Source organism: Danio rerio, chromosome 3 (assembly GCF_049306965.1).
Source record: "Danio rerio strain Tuebingen ecotype United States chromosome 3, GRCz12tu, whole genome shotgun sequence".
Lineage (NCBI taxonomy): Eukaryota > Metazoa > Chordata > Actinopteri > Cypriniformes > Danionidae > Danio > Danio rerio.
In genome coordinates, this window is record NC_133178.1 from 32,677,378 (window position 1) to 32,693,585 (window position 16,208).

The following is a 16,208-nucleotide window of genomic DNA, read 5'->3' on the forward strand; positions in this document are numbered from 1 at the left end:
ACTATCTGTATTCTTGGCTTCAGCTGCTCTCCGGAGTATTTAATGGCTCTTTCTATGGCATTTACCTGCTTTGCAGATCCACTCCAGATATCCGTTCAGCTCTCTCTCTATCTGCTGCTGACGCTTCAGCTTTAGGAACTCGCTCCTGTTCTCCACACGCTCCCTTTCTTTGGCAAACTCTCTGTATTGCACACACGCAATAAAATTAATGCTCAACTACAGACGATTGCCTGAAAAGCATACACACTAGATAATTAAGACAAATCCTTTTTGGTCATTGTTAAGACTATCAGAATCACTGGATAACTTCCTTCTTGGTTGTTTGAGAATTAATTGAGGCCCTCATTTGAGTTAATTTGTGGTCAAAATTGGACAAAATTAAAATGAAGGAGAGAATTATTATTATTACGTAGTTTAAAAACATAATCCATAAGTTACAATAAACTATTAGGTGCATTTTTAGTCTTCTGATGTTCTGATGTTTTTAAAAATGTTTCATAAATATAAAAAAATGAATAAATAAAATAAAATAGTAAAATGTATCAAACTGATTGTATGACTAAGAAATTAAACTGAAATAAACAGTATCCAGACAACACGAAAACGGTTATTCGAGATAAAAATTATTTGTATTCTTTTTATTATTATAGTAAATCTAACTCATATATAGCTGTATGTATGTAAAATACACATTTTGACATCCATGTCATAAATAAACATTGCATGTCTTTACATTTGTGTGCAATAAAATAATTACACAAAGATTCTGGTTTACATAGATCACTAATGGATATTAAAACTTTTAAATTAAAATTTTCTCAGTACATTTATTTATTTATTTATTAAATACATTTATTTATTTATTTATTTATCTATCAAAAGTGTCCTGGCATTAGCTCCACAAAAAAATAAATAAATTGAAAACTAAATGTAGGCTGTGGAGAAATTCCATTTATAAAATAAACATTCATTGTTAATGTCTTAAGGTATTGAAAATCATCATATACAATTGAAGTCAAAACTATTATACCCCCTTTAAGGCAGGATAGGGTAATTAAGCAAGTTATTGTATGTTATTGTATGTTGTTGTTATTTTTTTTTATTAAAAACTGCTTTTATTCCAGCCAAAATAAAACAAATAAGACTTTCTCTATAAGAAAAAAAATTACCAGACATACTGTGAAAATTTCCTTGCTCTGTTAAACATCATTTGGGAAATATTTTAAAAAGAAAAAAAAAAAAACTCAAAAGGGGGGCTAATAATTCTGACTCCAACTGCATATATTTGTAATACATCTATATGTTCTAATCTTAACATGGATGTGTCATCTATTCATTCGCAATATTTACAAAAATAAGTGTAATATATGTCAATAATATATTGTCAACAAATGACAATTCCAATCAGAAATTAGGGATATAGCTATTTGCCACATATTACATTTCTATATAAGAAATCTAATACATGTATATGTAATAAATGAAAGTCATGCGCAGACAATTAGACAATGCGCCGACAGTGTGAACCTAAAAGAACATGAGAAATGAATGTTAGAACAGCTCACAATCCCCGAGAGACGCTCCTTACCCTGACAGCACACCCAGCACAAGATTGAGCATGAAGAAAGAGCCAATGATGATGAGCGGGATGAAGTACATCCAGTTCCATGCACTCCCTGCAGCATCATTGCTCTGAAACAGCAGAAAACAGCCCCGTCAAAAATATCAGGCAAACATCCAAACATTGTTTTTTCTCTCTCGCTCCAGCTGAGAATACAGTTTGTTCATCTGGTTGTCTTTGCACTTGTCTTCCCAAGACTCCATATTTTTATTGGGTATTTTTTTATAAAGGTGAACTGGAAATCTGAGCCCACTAACAGGAGGAGGAGGAGGAGGAGATCTCTGACAGCAGCAGTGGCAGATCTTAGGACACCACGTACCATGCGATGTGCAACCTGAGACTGGCAAGCATCTGGCAGGGGCTGCTTCATCTGTGGTGGGCACAGCTGGGTGCTCGGCACCACTGCACCCTGCCACTGCAAAGAGGAACAAATGGGCAGCCATCTTGTGTGGCACTGCTCCACTGGCCGCCTCTAGGGAAGGAGCCCAAGCTACAAAAGCCCAGATGGAAACAGCCCACAAGTGCTGCTTTAGGGATAATGCAGATGATATTACAATCTCTGCACATTGTGGTGTTTATAAAATGAGTTTTTATATTAAGGGGCTAGCCAAATTTTTAAATTGTGTCATTGTTTATGTTGTTTAAAACTGATTTCTATTTTCTACAGAAAGCAAAATAAGATGTTTATAAGAATGCCCAAGCTATTTTCTTCCATAAAATGAACCTTGATTATGTGCATGGGCTTTATTTTTTCTTTTTGATACTTTGTTTTTAATCTTTTCTATTGCAACAGGCTATGCTGAAATGCTACTAATCGAGTCCACAAAAATTGCCCCTTAGGCAACAATGAAGTATAAAACAACAACAACAAAAAATAAATCATCCATTATTCAATATAAAATTAGAATTTTCAATTTGCATTTCATAGTCACTTTTAAAAAACGCTGAAATGTTAAGCAGGAGATGGCATATATTTACGAGGGTTTCTTAAATCTTAAAGGTCTAAGAAACCCTCGAGTACTTTTTTTGGAATTTGTGTGTATTGAGCATTATTTAAGACAATGTTAGCATCTGTCAACTTTAATTGTGGATAAACCTGCATAATTTTGAGCTTTTATTAGCTACTTTCATCTTCCGGGTTCAAAATCATATTTGGGGTGGGATCAAAATCGGTAACGTAGTGCGCATCTGCTAGCTGAGTGATGACTCGTCATTTTTTAATTATTAATTATAGATTGAGTTTCTTATCCTATAAGAAGATCCTGCTTCTTAATCATTCATGACATCATGTGCTTTCCGATGACAGACTAATTTGAACAGAACACAGATCCGCCAAGCTGTGAGACAGCACACGACACACAGTATTTAGCCGTTCATGAAGGCTTGTATGTGTTCGTTTTTATGATCCACAGAGTTTGTTGCATGGCTTTCTCTGCAATGCTGTCAGGGCCACGAATAAAGCCAAGCTGTTTGTGTGCAGCAAGCATTTTTGTCAGGAGAGCTGTACGAGAATTGGAGAATGGCGGATTTAGTCTTTTATCAGTTGAAATTGTTACCATTCAGACACATCACCTATCCATACTGCTGTGTTCGCTATATGTTTAAAAACTCTCCAGATTACCAGAAAGGCTAATGGTAGGAACAGGGAAAGAGACCTGCTGCACTGCTATACACTATGTCTGCATTCTGAAAGGGGATTCAGGAGGAAAGAAGTCCTACTCATTTAGTGTTCATATAAACATGACTATCTTTAAAATGATATAACAAACTGTGATTATGTATTATATGAAATTATGAATAGCCTATAGTATATGTAGCAGGCATTCAATTACGTACTGTTTATTTCTTTGCATTTTAACTTTTTAAACTATAAAAGCTTGCATCTCCTCATGGTTTGTATCTGATTTTTTTTTTTCTTAAGCTGGTGATCTAACAAAAGCCACGCCCACTCCTCCTTTCCTCACGCCCATCATGAAGCATTTTTTGAAAAAATTGTGGGGTAGACTTGAACTGAAGAGGGGGGTTGGGGGGGGGGGGGGGGGGGGGGGGATGGGGTTAAATTTAAAACTTTTATGACATAGATAATAAAATATTTTAATAACTAAAACTTAAAAGAACCTGTTAGCAAATGGTCCCATGGATGTCAAAGTCTGTTTATGAAACCAGAGATGCCAATAAGAACTTTAATTTTAAGATCAATGCATTTAGCAGACAGTTTTATCCAAAGCAATTTACAAAAGCAATTAATGAAAGAGCCAGCAATATCTGCAATATATAATGGCATTTTGTTGTAGCCATGCCTCATTATTATCCTCCATGTCCCTTTTTCTGTCTCCCTTGATCTGCCCTACTTCCTCTCCGTCCGCTCCTTCAGCCTCTCTGCATGTCTGAGAGCTCTGAAAGCCCCAGTATGTACTGCAGCTTTTTTGCTATTAAATTTTCATAGGTTTCTTTCTCAGCAGCTGTAAGAATAACTTCAGTTGAGCAGGGTCTGTTATATATATAGCCCCGTTCACCGGAGAGAGGAGGAAAACAGGAGGAGGGGGGGAAAAAAGCTGGGGCAAGTAGAAATCAGCGATTTGGAGATGCAGGAGGATTTTTAAAAAATAAAACAAAACAAGGATAAAAATACAGTAAGACCAAATGTGAAATGATGACATCTGGTGCAGAACTGCAAGCCTTAGTCATACGGAATCACCACCCTCAGACTTATTTCTCATTGCCAAGATCATTTTTAAAATAACCCTTTAATCCTGCAGGTAAATTGGCTGTTGATTTGCATGCAACGTTGACGTGTCATTGGGATTAAACTGCTCCCTGAGGTAACATCATTAGTATGTGGAAATCTTGAACATGGCATTGACATCACTGGCCTATTTTTTGTGGCAGAGGGCGGGCGAGGAAACGACGCTCTCTCTTCAGAGTGGACAGGCTGGCCACCTGCGATAAGACTATAAATGCACTGACTCTATAGGGCAGATTTTGCTTACTGTATGTCTGCCAGTGAAAGGTATGGGGATGTGGATTAGGCGGGCCTGTTCGGTCCTATAGCTTATTTACTTTATGATAATCTCATAGTTGAAGTAATCAGCAATTCTTTACTCTGAGCAATACATTTAAAAAAAAACGAAATAATGCAGGATGTCCAGGGGAAAAGGTGACATCAACCAACCAATCTAAAATCCATTTGAGAAAAAAAAAAGTAGTGTATGAATATAAGCATGCTATAAGAGTGTAAAAGAGTGCTGTACTGCTATTTGAAATGCAGCAAATACACACACACACAAACATTCAAAATGGCATTTATAAAATAAGGTTGCATATCTGATACCAAATACATTGGAAAGAGTAATAACATGGAATATTTTATTTACTAATGAAGCAAGAACCTTGAGAAATAAATTTAATATGCTGATTTGCCTCTCAATACGCTTTTTCATATTCATTACAAGAATGTTTAATAGAAAGTTGAAGAGTATTAGACTAAAGCAGAAAGCCTTTGTAACGTCAGAAACTGCCTTTTAATTATTTCAGTAACATGCATTGATGAGCGATCACCTCATCTTTTATTCACACTCAAGTTGTTCTAAGCATCTGATTATCTTTCTTCAGTTAAAACCAAAGATAAAAAACCAAGATATTATAAAGAAAGTTGGAAAATACAGACAGTGACATTTATATTAGGAACAAAAATACTATGGAAGTCAGTTTCTGTCTTTCCAGCATTCTTCAATATGTTTTCTTTTGTTTTCAACAGAAAAAAGAAACTCAAACTTGTTTGAAGTAGGGTTTGAAATGAGTAAATGATGAGAGTTGCATTTTTGAGAAAACTATCCCTTTATGCAAGGATGCATTAAACTGATCAAAAGTGACAGTAATGGAAAAGACATTTATAAACATTACAAATGCATTGTACTTTTAAAACAATTCTATGAATGTTTTGAATTGTTATACTGAAGTGAATTTGTTGAAATTTGACACCAAACACATTTACAGATAAATTATTTCTTAAACTGATAACAATACTTGCAAAAAATATATTGCTAATAGATGCTGTTATTTTGAACTTTCTAATCCTCAAAAAATTCTGTACAGTTTACGTTAAAAATTTAAAAATAAAATAAAATATTTTTTTTTTATTTTAGTTAAAATTCTAAAACTAAACCCAAAAAAACATAATATAACATATAATAATAACTTTTAAGCCTTATCATTACAGAAATTATTTAAATATTTAATTCTATTAATGTATCATTTGTTTAATATAATTACATTTAAAGCATTCATTTTTTTACTAAAAATTCATTAAAAAATTTAAATTGATAAAAAAAATATTTTTAAGTCACTGAAAAACAATTCATCTTTATTAAAAAGAAAAAGAAAAAGAAAAGTCTTAGGGTCCTTTACCAATGAGGGGTCCGGTATGGAACGGTACAGTTTGGTACAGGTCACCTTTATCAGGGTTGCCCTTTTGGTGGGCGTGGTGTACGACCGAAAGTTGCAGTCGACATTATTGTCGCTTGAGGAAATGTCAAAGAAAAGCTGTACAGGTCGTTTACATATCATATGAGAAGCACTTTACACAAAACAGAGATTTTATACACATATACCAATTACAGAAAAACTACACACAACATACATTTAGGTCTTATTTGGGTTCAAAATGACACGAAATATAGAGTCAGTGCAAACCTCTCATCTCTCGCATTTGAGTGTTTCTGACAGGATTTCAGAAGCACTTCAATAATCACGCATACGTTATTATCATAAGCTCAAGTTTGTTATGTCAAATATAGACGCATGGCAAGCACACAAGCTTTCAATAAAGTGAAACCACTCGTGCTTTTAGACGGCCTCATAAACAACCACGGGACATGACAGATTCTGCTGTTCTTCTTGGGTTTGTGGCTGCTCCTCAAGACGATAAACAAAGTTTGTTTGAGCTAGGGTTGACCATGGGTTGTTATTATATGTATATATTATGACGGTGTAACGGCTGTGTTTTTAAAAATGGCACTTCCTTTGTTTTCATTCTCCTGGCTTGTGCACACGACGTTTCTCTGTATAACCAAAACCTTTTGGTGTGTTATATTTATACCCTTTAGAAAGGGTACCCAAAAGTGGTACGGTACGGTTCGCTTTTGTTACGTTAGAAATGGCCATAAAAGCATACCAAACCATACTGTGCCATACAGCACCCCTTAATTATACTTAAATTATCCTTAAAATAGGATTTTGGTAAAAAAAAAAAAAAATGAATTATTCTACTTCAGGTCTCTTTTGATTTTTGTCATTTTAATCATGTCAATAAATAAAGAAAAAAATATAATAATAATAATAACAATAATAATAATAATAAGGAAACTGTATTGCATCATTAAAAAACTTTCTGTGAGACTTACATAGTACAGCAGATCAGTCCAGCCCTCCATGGTGATGCACTGAAAGACTGTGAGGACGGCAAACAGGATGTTGTCAAACTGAGTAATACCATAGTTCGGTCCAAGCCAGTACTTTTTGCATACGGTTCCATTAGGACATATTCGAGCGGGAACCTCCTCCCCACATGGAAACTCCTCCCGGATCTCATCTAATAGAAAGACCAAAACACAATTAATGACACCGTTATACTTGAGTAACAGTTTCGAAGATAATAATATGAGGAAGTCTCTGAACAAACAGGCCTACCGGTGATCTTGTCAAAGCAAGTGGTGTGAAATTTGCCCATGTAGAACTCCAGACCAATGATTGCGAACATGAGGATGGCAAAGAAGAGCAGCAAACCGATCTGAAGCAGAGGGATCATGGCCTTCATGATGGATTTCAGCACGACCTGTAAGCCTGGAGGAAAGAAAACAAGATTGTTGGCAATGGCTCCATATCTGGACTAGCCATGTTTCCACGGTAATTCCAGTTGTCTAAGCTTCCTTGAGGCCAACGGCTGGGTTTTTCTGCCGCTGAATACCTTGGGCCATAGTGGGTTAGCTGGGACTTTGGGGTGGGGTGAAAGGCAAAGTCGAGTAAAAAAAGATCTGCAGCAAGATGTCCATTTCACTAGTTTAATCATGCACAGATGTAGAGTACAAACACAAACAAAAGAAAGAACGGAGAACAGACAGTACTGAAGAGTTGAAGATGCCTGGACTCTCCTGAGAATTTGGGCTGAGGAGAATATTCAAAGACAGATTGAGGGTATCTGCTGAAATGAGGGTGTTTTAAAGTAGATTGCTAGTTCAGGGATAGTTTTAAAAGTTGGTATGCAATGTCAACTAACATTACAGCATATGAGTAAAGGAAAATAATAAATGAAAGTACATTTGTACGTATAAATAGATATATCATATTATGTTGAAGAGTAGCACATAATTTCGTCGCTTCTGTTCTTTATCTTGACCGTTTTGTGATGATGCAATGGTGCACTTCATCTGTGTGATTCTGATTTCTTCCTGCTGAACTAGACAAGTTGTCTTATGTTTGATTTGAGGGGATGCTAAGGATAGTTTTTGTGCTGCACTGTGATATATTGGCCACAAAGTAAAAAAAAAAACAATGATTTCGGCCTAGCTGCTGGAGCTCTGGGGCTATTGGCCCCAGTCGGCCTGATGAAAGGCCTGGCTCACACTGGCTTGACAGTGGAAAAGTGACTATGGTCAGAGTTTTTAGTCTTTGTTTTTTGCAGTATAAATCTGCATTTAAAAACTTGTTGCTTTGTAATGTAGCACAAAGGGTATAATGCAAACTTCAAATAATCATATTTCAAAAATAGCGAATGAGCATCATAAAAGTAAGAATTATGAATTTTGCACCATATTGGAGTCCTCTAAGGTCATAATACAGTTTTGCAGGATGAAATTTCATTCTCCCGACACAAAGCCCTCAAACTATATTTCTGGTTGCATTTTTTTAACACTTTAAGGCCCAATCCCAATTCTATTTTTGTACCCCTACCCCTTTCCTTTGGCCCTTAAAACAGAGTGTGAAGGGGAAGGGCTTCAAAATTTACCCCTAAAAAAATGGGACACTACTACAGCACATGCACACACCATCATATGTCATCCTGATCTCTTGCTTCATATTACATCAGACGATCGCGACTGCTGTAGTTATTCCAGCTGCGTTATTTTTTGGTATTTATCTTCAGGAATTTACAGAAGCCTTATATTATGTTATCATCACGATCTAATATGGCAAAAAGATCATAAACATATTGTTCAATTGCACAGTGGCCAATTGACACACGAAAACAACATCAACATTATACCAGACACTGTAAAAGCACATTCTCAACCACTAGACTATTTTGAAAGGGTATTCCAGTGTCATCAAGTGACAGAATGTTGTGGGACTGCTGTACAGGAGTTATTATTAGGGATTATAGATAGGGAAAATTATTGTTTTTTTATTTTAGCGTTTTCTTTAAAAAGCATGACGATAAAACACGAAAGCGGTTATGAATGTTTTAAAACATGTGCTTGTTTGTTGTAAAAAAATATTCTGAATAATGACAAAAAATACTAATTTGTGGATCTCCAGGCGCTGCTATGTTGCCGTTGTGGCTGGTGTATTCTGGGAAAGTTTCTTACCCCTTGGTTTCGAGTGTAGTCCTAAAAAAAATCTCTGTTTGAAGGGGTATCTACCCCTTCCTCTTAGCCCTACGCCTTCAAGCTAAAGAGAATTGGGACAAGGGGAAGGGCTAAGGGGTAGAATTGTGATTGGGCCTAAATCATGCAACAAAATGTAATCAATACATTCTGTTTTCAAAAGCATCCAATGATGGCAAAATAACCACTTTAAGGTTACAAGAAACGGACCACATCAGCATGTGAATGAGCAAATGCAGAAATATGCCACTTACTGGGAATCCCAGACACCAGCTTGAGAGGTCTCAACACTCGAACAGCACGTAGAGTTCTCAGGTCAAAGTCTGAGCCCACGGTGGACAGGATTCTGGACAGATATATAGAATGAAAGTTAAAAAAATATGAAGACAGTGCAGGTTTAATCCAGGATAATGTGATAAACAACAGCCTTTGTAATGACAGAGAACTTGCATTTAGTGACATTTTTCATTCTGAGCTGAAAAAAAAAATGATTACAATGACAATAGTGTGTGATGAGGGCTCATGTAAATCAGTTTACATCCAGACTAAACTAATGTAAATTCTGAACACTGAAAAAAATTAAATTCTAACTCATTAAATTAAACCATTTTGTTGTCATGATATCATCACAGTTGCTGCAAATTTGAATCTCCTTATCCAGAACATCCCAAATGTTTCATTGTCACATGCAAGAAACCAGTTTGAGATTTTTTAAAGTTCCTCTGTATGCTACATTAATGACTTATTCTGTTTTAAGATGCATGAACAGTAGTCATAAAAGAATGTGCATAGGCTGTAGTGTTAAATAATGCTTAATTAGTATTTAGGGTCCCAAAATGTGCCAAGAATTCCATTATTACACAACTAGCCTCCTGAATCATAGATCAAAGTCAGAACAGATTCATGGTTTTATGTGATTAACACCAAATTCTGATCTAACCATTCAAAATCTTCAGCAGAATTTGAGACTCAATGAATCAAGTAATCTTTTTCTTTATTGTCAAAATTTTGTGAGCCTGTTGGAATTATAGCTTCAGTTTGCTGTTTTTTTACCAATTACATCTCTACCACATCTACAAGCCTAAAGCATTTAAGTTCCTGCCTTGAGGCTGGCTGTTTTGAGATTCACGTTAACCAGTAGCTGAACAGGTGTACCTGATAAAGTGGCTTTAGTGGAGGAGTGTTGTCCAACTACCTATTTTTATGTGCATTTTTGATATTACATAATTAACATTAGATGGAAACACCCACAATGCACATAAAGATGTACATTTTACATCGTAAAATTCTGCATAATTTTATTTTTTTATGGGATGAGACATGCACATAAACTGCAAAGGAAACACAGAGACCTCCTAATTGCTCTCCAAAATAAATTTCACTCAATCCCTGATGTGATTGCCTAACTAGACTAACCATTCTCCCGAGCACCAGTCTAACCACACATCATTAGTAATGCGGTTTTAATAATTTTTAAATACCTGAACAACAGTCTATTATTAAAATAGAACTAAAAACAATTGTCTGACAGAAGCTACTGAAACTATTAAGCAAAACTATAAAGAAAAAGAGCTGCATTGTTTCTTTTTCATTCATTCATTCATTTTCTTTTTGGCTCAGTCCCTTTATTAGTCAGAGGTCACCACAGCGGAATGAACCACCAACTTATCCAGCATATGTTTTATGCAGCGGATGCCCTTCCAGCAACAACCCAACACCAGAGAACACCCATACACTCTTGCATTCACACATATACACTATGGCCATTTTAGCTAACTCAATTCATCTATAGTGCATGTCTTTGGACTGTGGGGGAAACCGGAGCACCAGGAGGAAACCCACACGAACATGGGGAGAACATATAAACTCCACACAGAAATGCCAACTGACTCAAACAAGCGACCTTCTTGCTGTGAGGTTATCGTGTTACCCACTGCGCGACCATGCTGCCCACTGTTTTTTTTTACATTTGCATTTTTAAATTACTAATATATTGTGCTACTTTCCCAGGATTGAGATTCTTTTAAACACATGGGATAGAAACAGTCTTTTATTAGCAAACAATTAATTCAATATTCTGTGTATAAGTTAAATTTTCAGCTTTAAAACAGCTACTATGATCATATTTACACATCAAATCATCATCACCATTTAAGAATACGATCCAGTAGGTGAACTGAGTTTGCAACCTTTGAGTGAATAATTGTGCAGCTCTAGCCTACGGTGTGTGACTCTAAGACTATGGACTCGAACTAAGTAAGCAGTGGGCATTAATGGTTTCAGAAAGGATGGCACACACTGGCTGTCCCCCCGCAGAGTGAATGTCAGAGGTCCATACGCAGAGAATAGAGATAAATGTGGGCACCACTGCTTTGTATTCATATGACCTTTATTTGTGCAGGAAAGTCACTGGAAACTGATTCTGTGTAGTGATAACATGCAGAGAAGAACAAAGATGCGAATTCAACTGAATCAATACAGCACCACTGATACTGAAGCATATGACATGGGAATTTTAATCAACACTCACACCCACAGATGTAGCAGCAAAATATCCATTTTAAAATCATGCAAAGCTTGTTTTTAGACAGAGCTGAACCCCTAAACCAGCTTTACTAGGCCTGCCATAGCCTACTGGAAAATGACCATTGAGATATTGTCTTAATTTGCTTTAATATGAGTGTCAACAGTTGTAATTATTGCTTTCAGATACAATAACATAAAAACAACAAAAGGCAATTAAAAACTGAATGACACTGATACAAATACAGTGACACAAAGGAGGCAGCCATTAGAGATGTTAAAGAATGTCTAGCTTTTCAGTTAATATTACTGTAAATCACTAGGGATGAGCAGCCAAATGAGAATGAAAGAGGCAGAGAGAGGGGATGAACATAGCAGAAGGGGAGGAGGTGAAGAAGGAGAGCCAAAAAGGTTTGGAGCAGGAAGAGGGAGCTGGGAGAGGGAGGAGCTGGAGGAGAGTTAGAGGAAGATGCTGACTGGCTGATTTATTTCCATCTCTCCTTATCTATTTATAGAGCTGCAATCTGAGAGCCACCACTGTCAGCTGTACCTGACTTATTATTATACAATATTTTCTCACCCAGTCTCCAACACACACACACACACACATGCTTGTTTTGGGTGGAGACCTTTCATTGATTTCTGCTGTTTTATAATGAGCAAATTTTCCATTATCATGAAGAATTTAAAAAATGTTAAGTCAGTAATAATCAATGAAGACTACGATTGCACTGTTGCACTACATGAACAAATACAATAACATTACGACACACACACAAATATATATATATGTGTGTATATATATATATATATATATATATATTATATATATATATATATATATATATATATATATATATATATATATATATATATATATATATATATATATATATATATATATACACACACATATATATATAGACACACACACATAGTGGAAGTGAGAATTATTAGCCCCCCTTTGAATTTTTTTTTTCCTTTTTTAAATATTTCCCAGATAATGTTTAACAGAGAAAGGAAATTTTCACAGTATGTCTGATATTATTTTTTTCTTCTGGAGAAAGTCTTATTTGATTTATTTCGGCTAGAATAAAAGCAGTTTTAAATTTTTTAAAAGCCACTTCAAAGACAAAATTACTAGCCCGCTTAAGCTATATATTTTTTCGATAGTCTACAGAACAAACCATCATTATACAATAACTTGCCTAATTACCCTAAACTGCCTAGTTAACCTAATTAACCCAGTTGAGCCTATACATGTCACTTTAAAGGGCCATGAAACCCCTCGTTTCAGCAGGGTGTTTTCACACCTCTACTTTGGAAAAAGTCAGAAAAGTGGGCGTGTCCAGCTCGGTTTAGGGGGGAGTGTTGGAGGAACTAAAGTGGGAGGGTGTGGGAGTGTCTATTTGGGCTCGCGCGAGTTTCAGAGTCAAAATAAACACACAGGAAAAAGTGATGGCGTTTAACCTACATGGACATCTGTAGTCGAATTATTTGCCAAATTATTAAATGTTGGACTTTAACAGCAGTTTGGCTCTTTCATTCAGGGAATTCATTCATGCCCCTCGCGACAAATGAGATATTTGATTCGAGGAACTGCTCTAAGCGTGTATTTTTCATGCAATGTTTTATACCGCACGGCGAATGAGAGAAAAAAAACCTCGCATTTCCCGGAAACTTAGATTTAGACTTAGACCCTACACAAGGTTAAAGTTTGGTTGTGGTGCTAACATGTTTGTACTCGGTGCAATAGTTAAGTTAGTTCGATACAAACAAACTGAATAAACAAAGAGCACTGGTTGCTCACTTACCAAATCTGTAGAGACAGGACAATCACCAGCAACTAGAGCCGAATCTTTATTAAGAGAAGACTACAAGCGAATCCGGTTCTCTGTGTTTGCAGATGAGAACAGCTCTCAGGTAAACAATAATCCTCCTTAGACATGTAAGTTATTGTTGTCGAGCGTCACGTACACTGTTAATCCTCACGTGACTCCAGAAGAGCTCTCACAGAGAGAAAATGAAAACAAAACTTATCGGCAGCAAACGATAAAAGCAACACTTCACGCTTGTTTTGCCAACACAACGTGGCGTCTCTGTCGTGTAAACACGGTGACAGTAATGAATATTAATGAAGTTGCACAATAGAGCGCGCTGATTGGTTTGAACCAAGCCTTACTCATGCATTAATGCAACACACTGTTAGACGTAGTAAGACACACTCTGGCACAGACGTCCAGTCTGCACGCCGGAATACAACGCTATTATGTCATGGCCGTGACGCAGCTTCAAAAATTAGTTTCAAACGGGAAGTACGAATTTACTTGAAATAACGCAAAAACAACCAATTTACACTCTTTAGTGAAACATAGGTGTCTTAATAGTGTTTTTAGCAGTGTGGGACACATATACGACTGTCAACAGCTCAAAAAATGTGTTTTGGTGTTTTGTGACCCTTTAAGCTGTATAGAAGTGTCTTGAAAAATATCTAGTCAAATAATATTTACTGTCATCATGACAAAGAGAAAATAAATCAGTTATTAGAGATGAGTTATTAAAACTATTATGTTTAGAAACTTGTTGAAAAAATTAGCTCTCCAATAAACAGAAATTGGGGAAAAAAATAAACTAGGGGGCTAATAATTAAGGGGGGGGTGGCTGAGATAGTTCTGACATCAACTGTATTATTAGTCCCCCTTTGATTAATAATATTTCCCAAATAATGTTTAACAGAGCAAGGAAATTTTCACAGTATGTCCAATAATATATTTTCTTTTGTAAAATTCTTTTTTGTTTTATTTCAGCTAGATTAAAATCAGGTTTAAATTTTTTTTTTAAACCATTTAAGGTCAAAATTATTAGCTGCTTTAAGCTTTATTTTTTCAGAAACACAGAAATGACAACTGTGCCTAGGTTCGACCCAGCGACTTTCTTGCTGTAAGGAAACAGCACTACATACTGCGCCACTGCATCGCCCGCAAAAATAAAATAAATTAAAATAAATAAAATAAAATCTGTGTTAACTGTTCAAGTTACCCTTAAATGGAGATCAGAACTTATCTTAGTTTGAATGTAAATTCAAACTAAGATCTCTGGTTGAAAGGTAAACAAAGGGGCTTTTTCTTCATCTTTTAAACTGGATGTGATGAAAGAACGGAGCTTGAGAGGTTTAGGAGGGTGTGCTGTGGGTGAGTAGGCTCGAGAAGCGTTCCCTGAAGAACTGGCAGATTGGTTAAATGGGATCCAGAGGAGGACTCAGGTGTTTACACTGCACTGACAGGGGCAGCCCACCGGGAGGTATCTGCCAATCCATCTCAGCACAATCCCGGACACACACTGGGCAACAAAGCATGGCTGGGACCGAGAGAAGTTCTAGGGGGAAAGTGGCAATATTTTTAGAGCAGGAGATGTAAATTTAGGTCGTTGCTGCTTTAGTCTGGTAGAACACAAGATAATATGTTTCTATAACAGAATCAGAATCAGTTTTATTGCCAAATGTGCTTCACACACACAAGGAATTTGTTTTAGCTACAGAAGCTTCCAGTGTACATAAGGTGACAGCACAAAATATAAATGAAAAAGGGATGATAAACATTAAACAGAGATGCAGTTAGTCAAGAAATCTGGATGTTGAATTGTATGTACAAATTTGTAATAAATATACAGCTTATAAGGTGCTGTGTACAAATGTGAATGTAGAAAGTATTGCAATGTATATTGATATAAGGTGCTGTGTACAAGTGCGTATAAGAAAGTACTGCACATTTTTATTGCACAGTTGGGGAATATTTAACTGTTCATAGGATAGATGGCCTGAGGATACTTTTCCTGTGTTTGGCTGTTTTTGTGCTTGGTGCTCTAAAGCGCCGACCAGAAGGTAACAATTTGAATAAAATCTTCCAGTTAATGAAAAGCACTTCCACATCAGGACAGCACATCTTCTTTAACACAGTTAAATCCATACACCGCCTTCTGTTGATGTAAAAGCATGTCCCACCGCCATGCATTTTGCCCGTTGACTCCGTATCGCGATCTGCTCTGTACAGTTAAAAGTCTGATAGGTGTAATGCGATGTCCGGAATGGCTTCGTTTGCCAGGTTTCCATGAAATACAAAGCAGCAGAGTTGTTAAGTTCTTGTTTTTGCGTGTAAGCAGAAGTAGTCTGTCCATTTTGTTAGGAAGAGAGCGGAGATTCGCCAGATGGATGCTGGGCAGCGACATTCTGAAGCCACGCTGTCTCAGCCTGACGAGCGCACCGGCTTGCTTCCCACGATTGTGCGTCTTGTAGCGTTTCCACAGTGCAGTTGCTCTGCCGACTACAATCTTACGCAAGATGCCAGAGAAATCAAAATCCGGTTCTTGATTAGTTGGTGTGCACTTCCGAAAGTTCAACAGCTCGTCCCTGGTGTAACTGATCTTGTTTGACCAGCAGCTCGTCCCTGGTGTAACTGATCGTGTTT

At 36.5% G+C, this 16,208-nt stretch overlaps 1 protein-coding gene across 50 annotated transcripts in view; it reads right to left on the reverse strand.

Moving 5' to 3' along the window:
• cacna1aa (calcium channel, voltage-dependent, P/Q type, alpha 1A subunit, a) overlaps positions 1-16,208 on the reverse strand; it is a 156,211-nt gene that overhangs the window by 86,842 nt on the left and 53,161 nt on the right. For all 50 annotated transcript variants that reach the window (XR_012401092.1, XR_012401089.1, XR_012401095.1 and 47 more), the window contains 5 exons: positions 9,477-9,568; positions 7,310-7,462; positions 7,024-7,211; positions 1,589-1,692; positions 66-181 (listed from right to left, as the gene is read on the reverse strand). Coding sequence is in view for 41 of the 50 variants with exons in the window: in XM_073944635.1 (XP_073800736.1) it covers positions 66-181; positions 1,589-1,692; positions 7,024-7,211; positions 7,310-7,462; positions 9,477-9,568 (653 nt within the window). In the remaining 9 variants the exon portion in view is untranslated. The remainder of the gene's footprint in view (positions 1-65; positions 182-1,588; positions 1,693-7,023; positions 7,212-7,309; positions 7,463-9,476; positions 9,569-16,208) is intronic.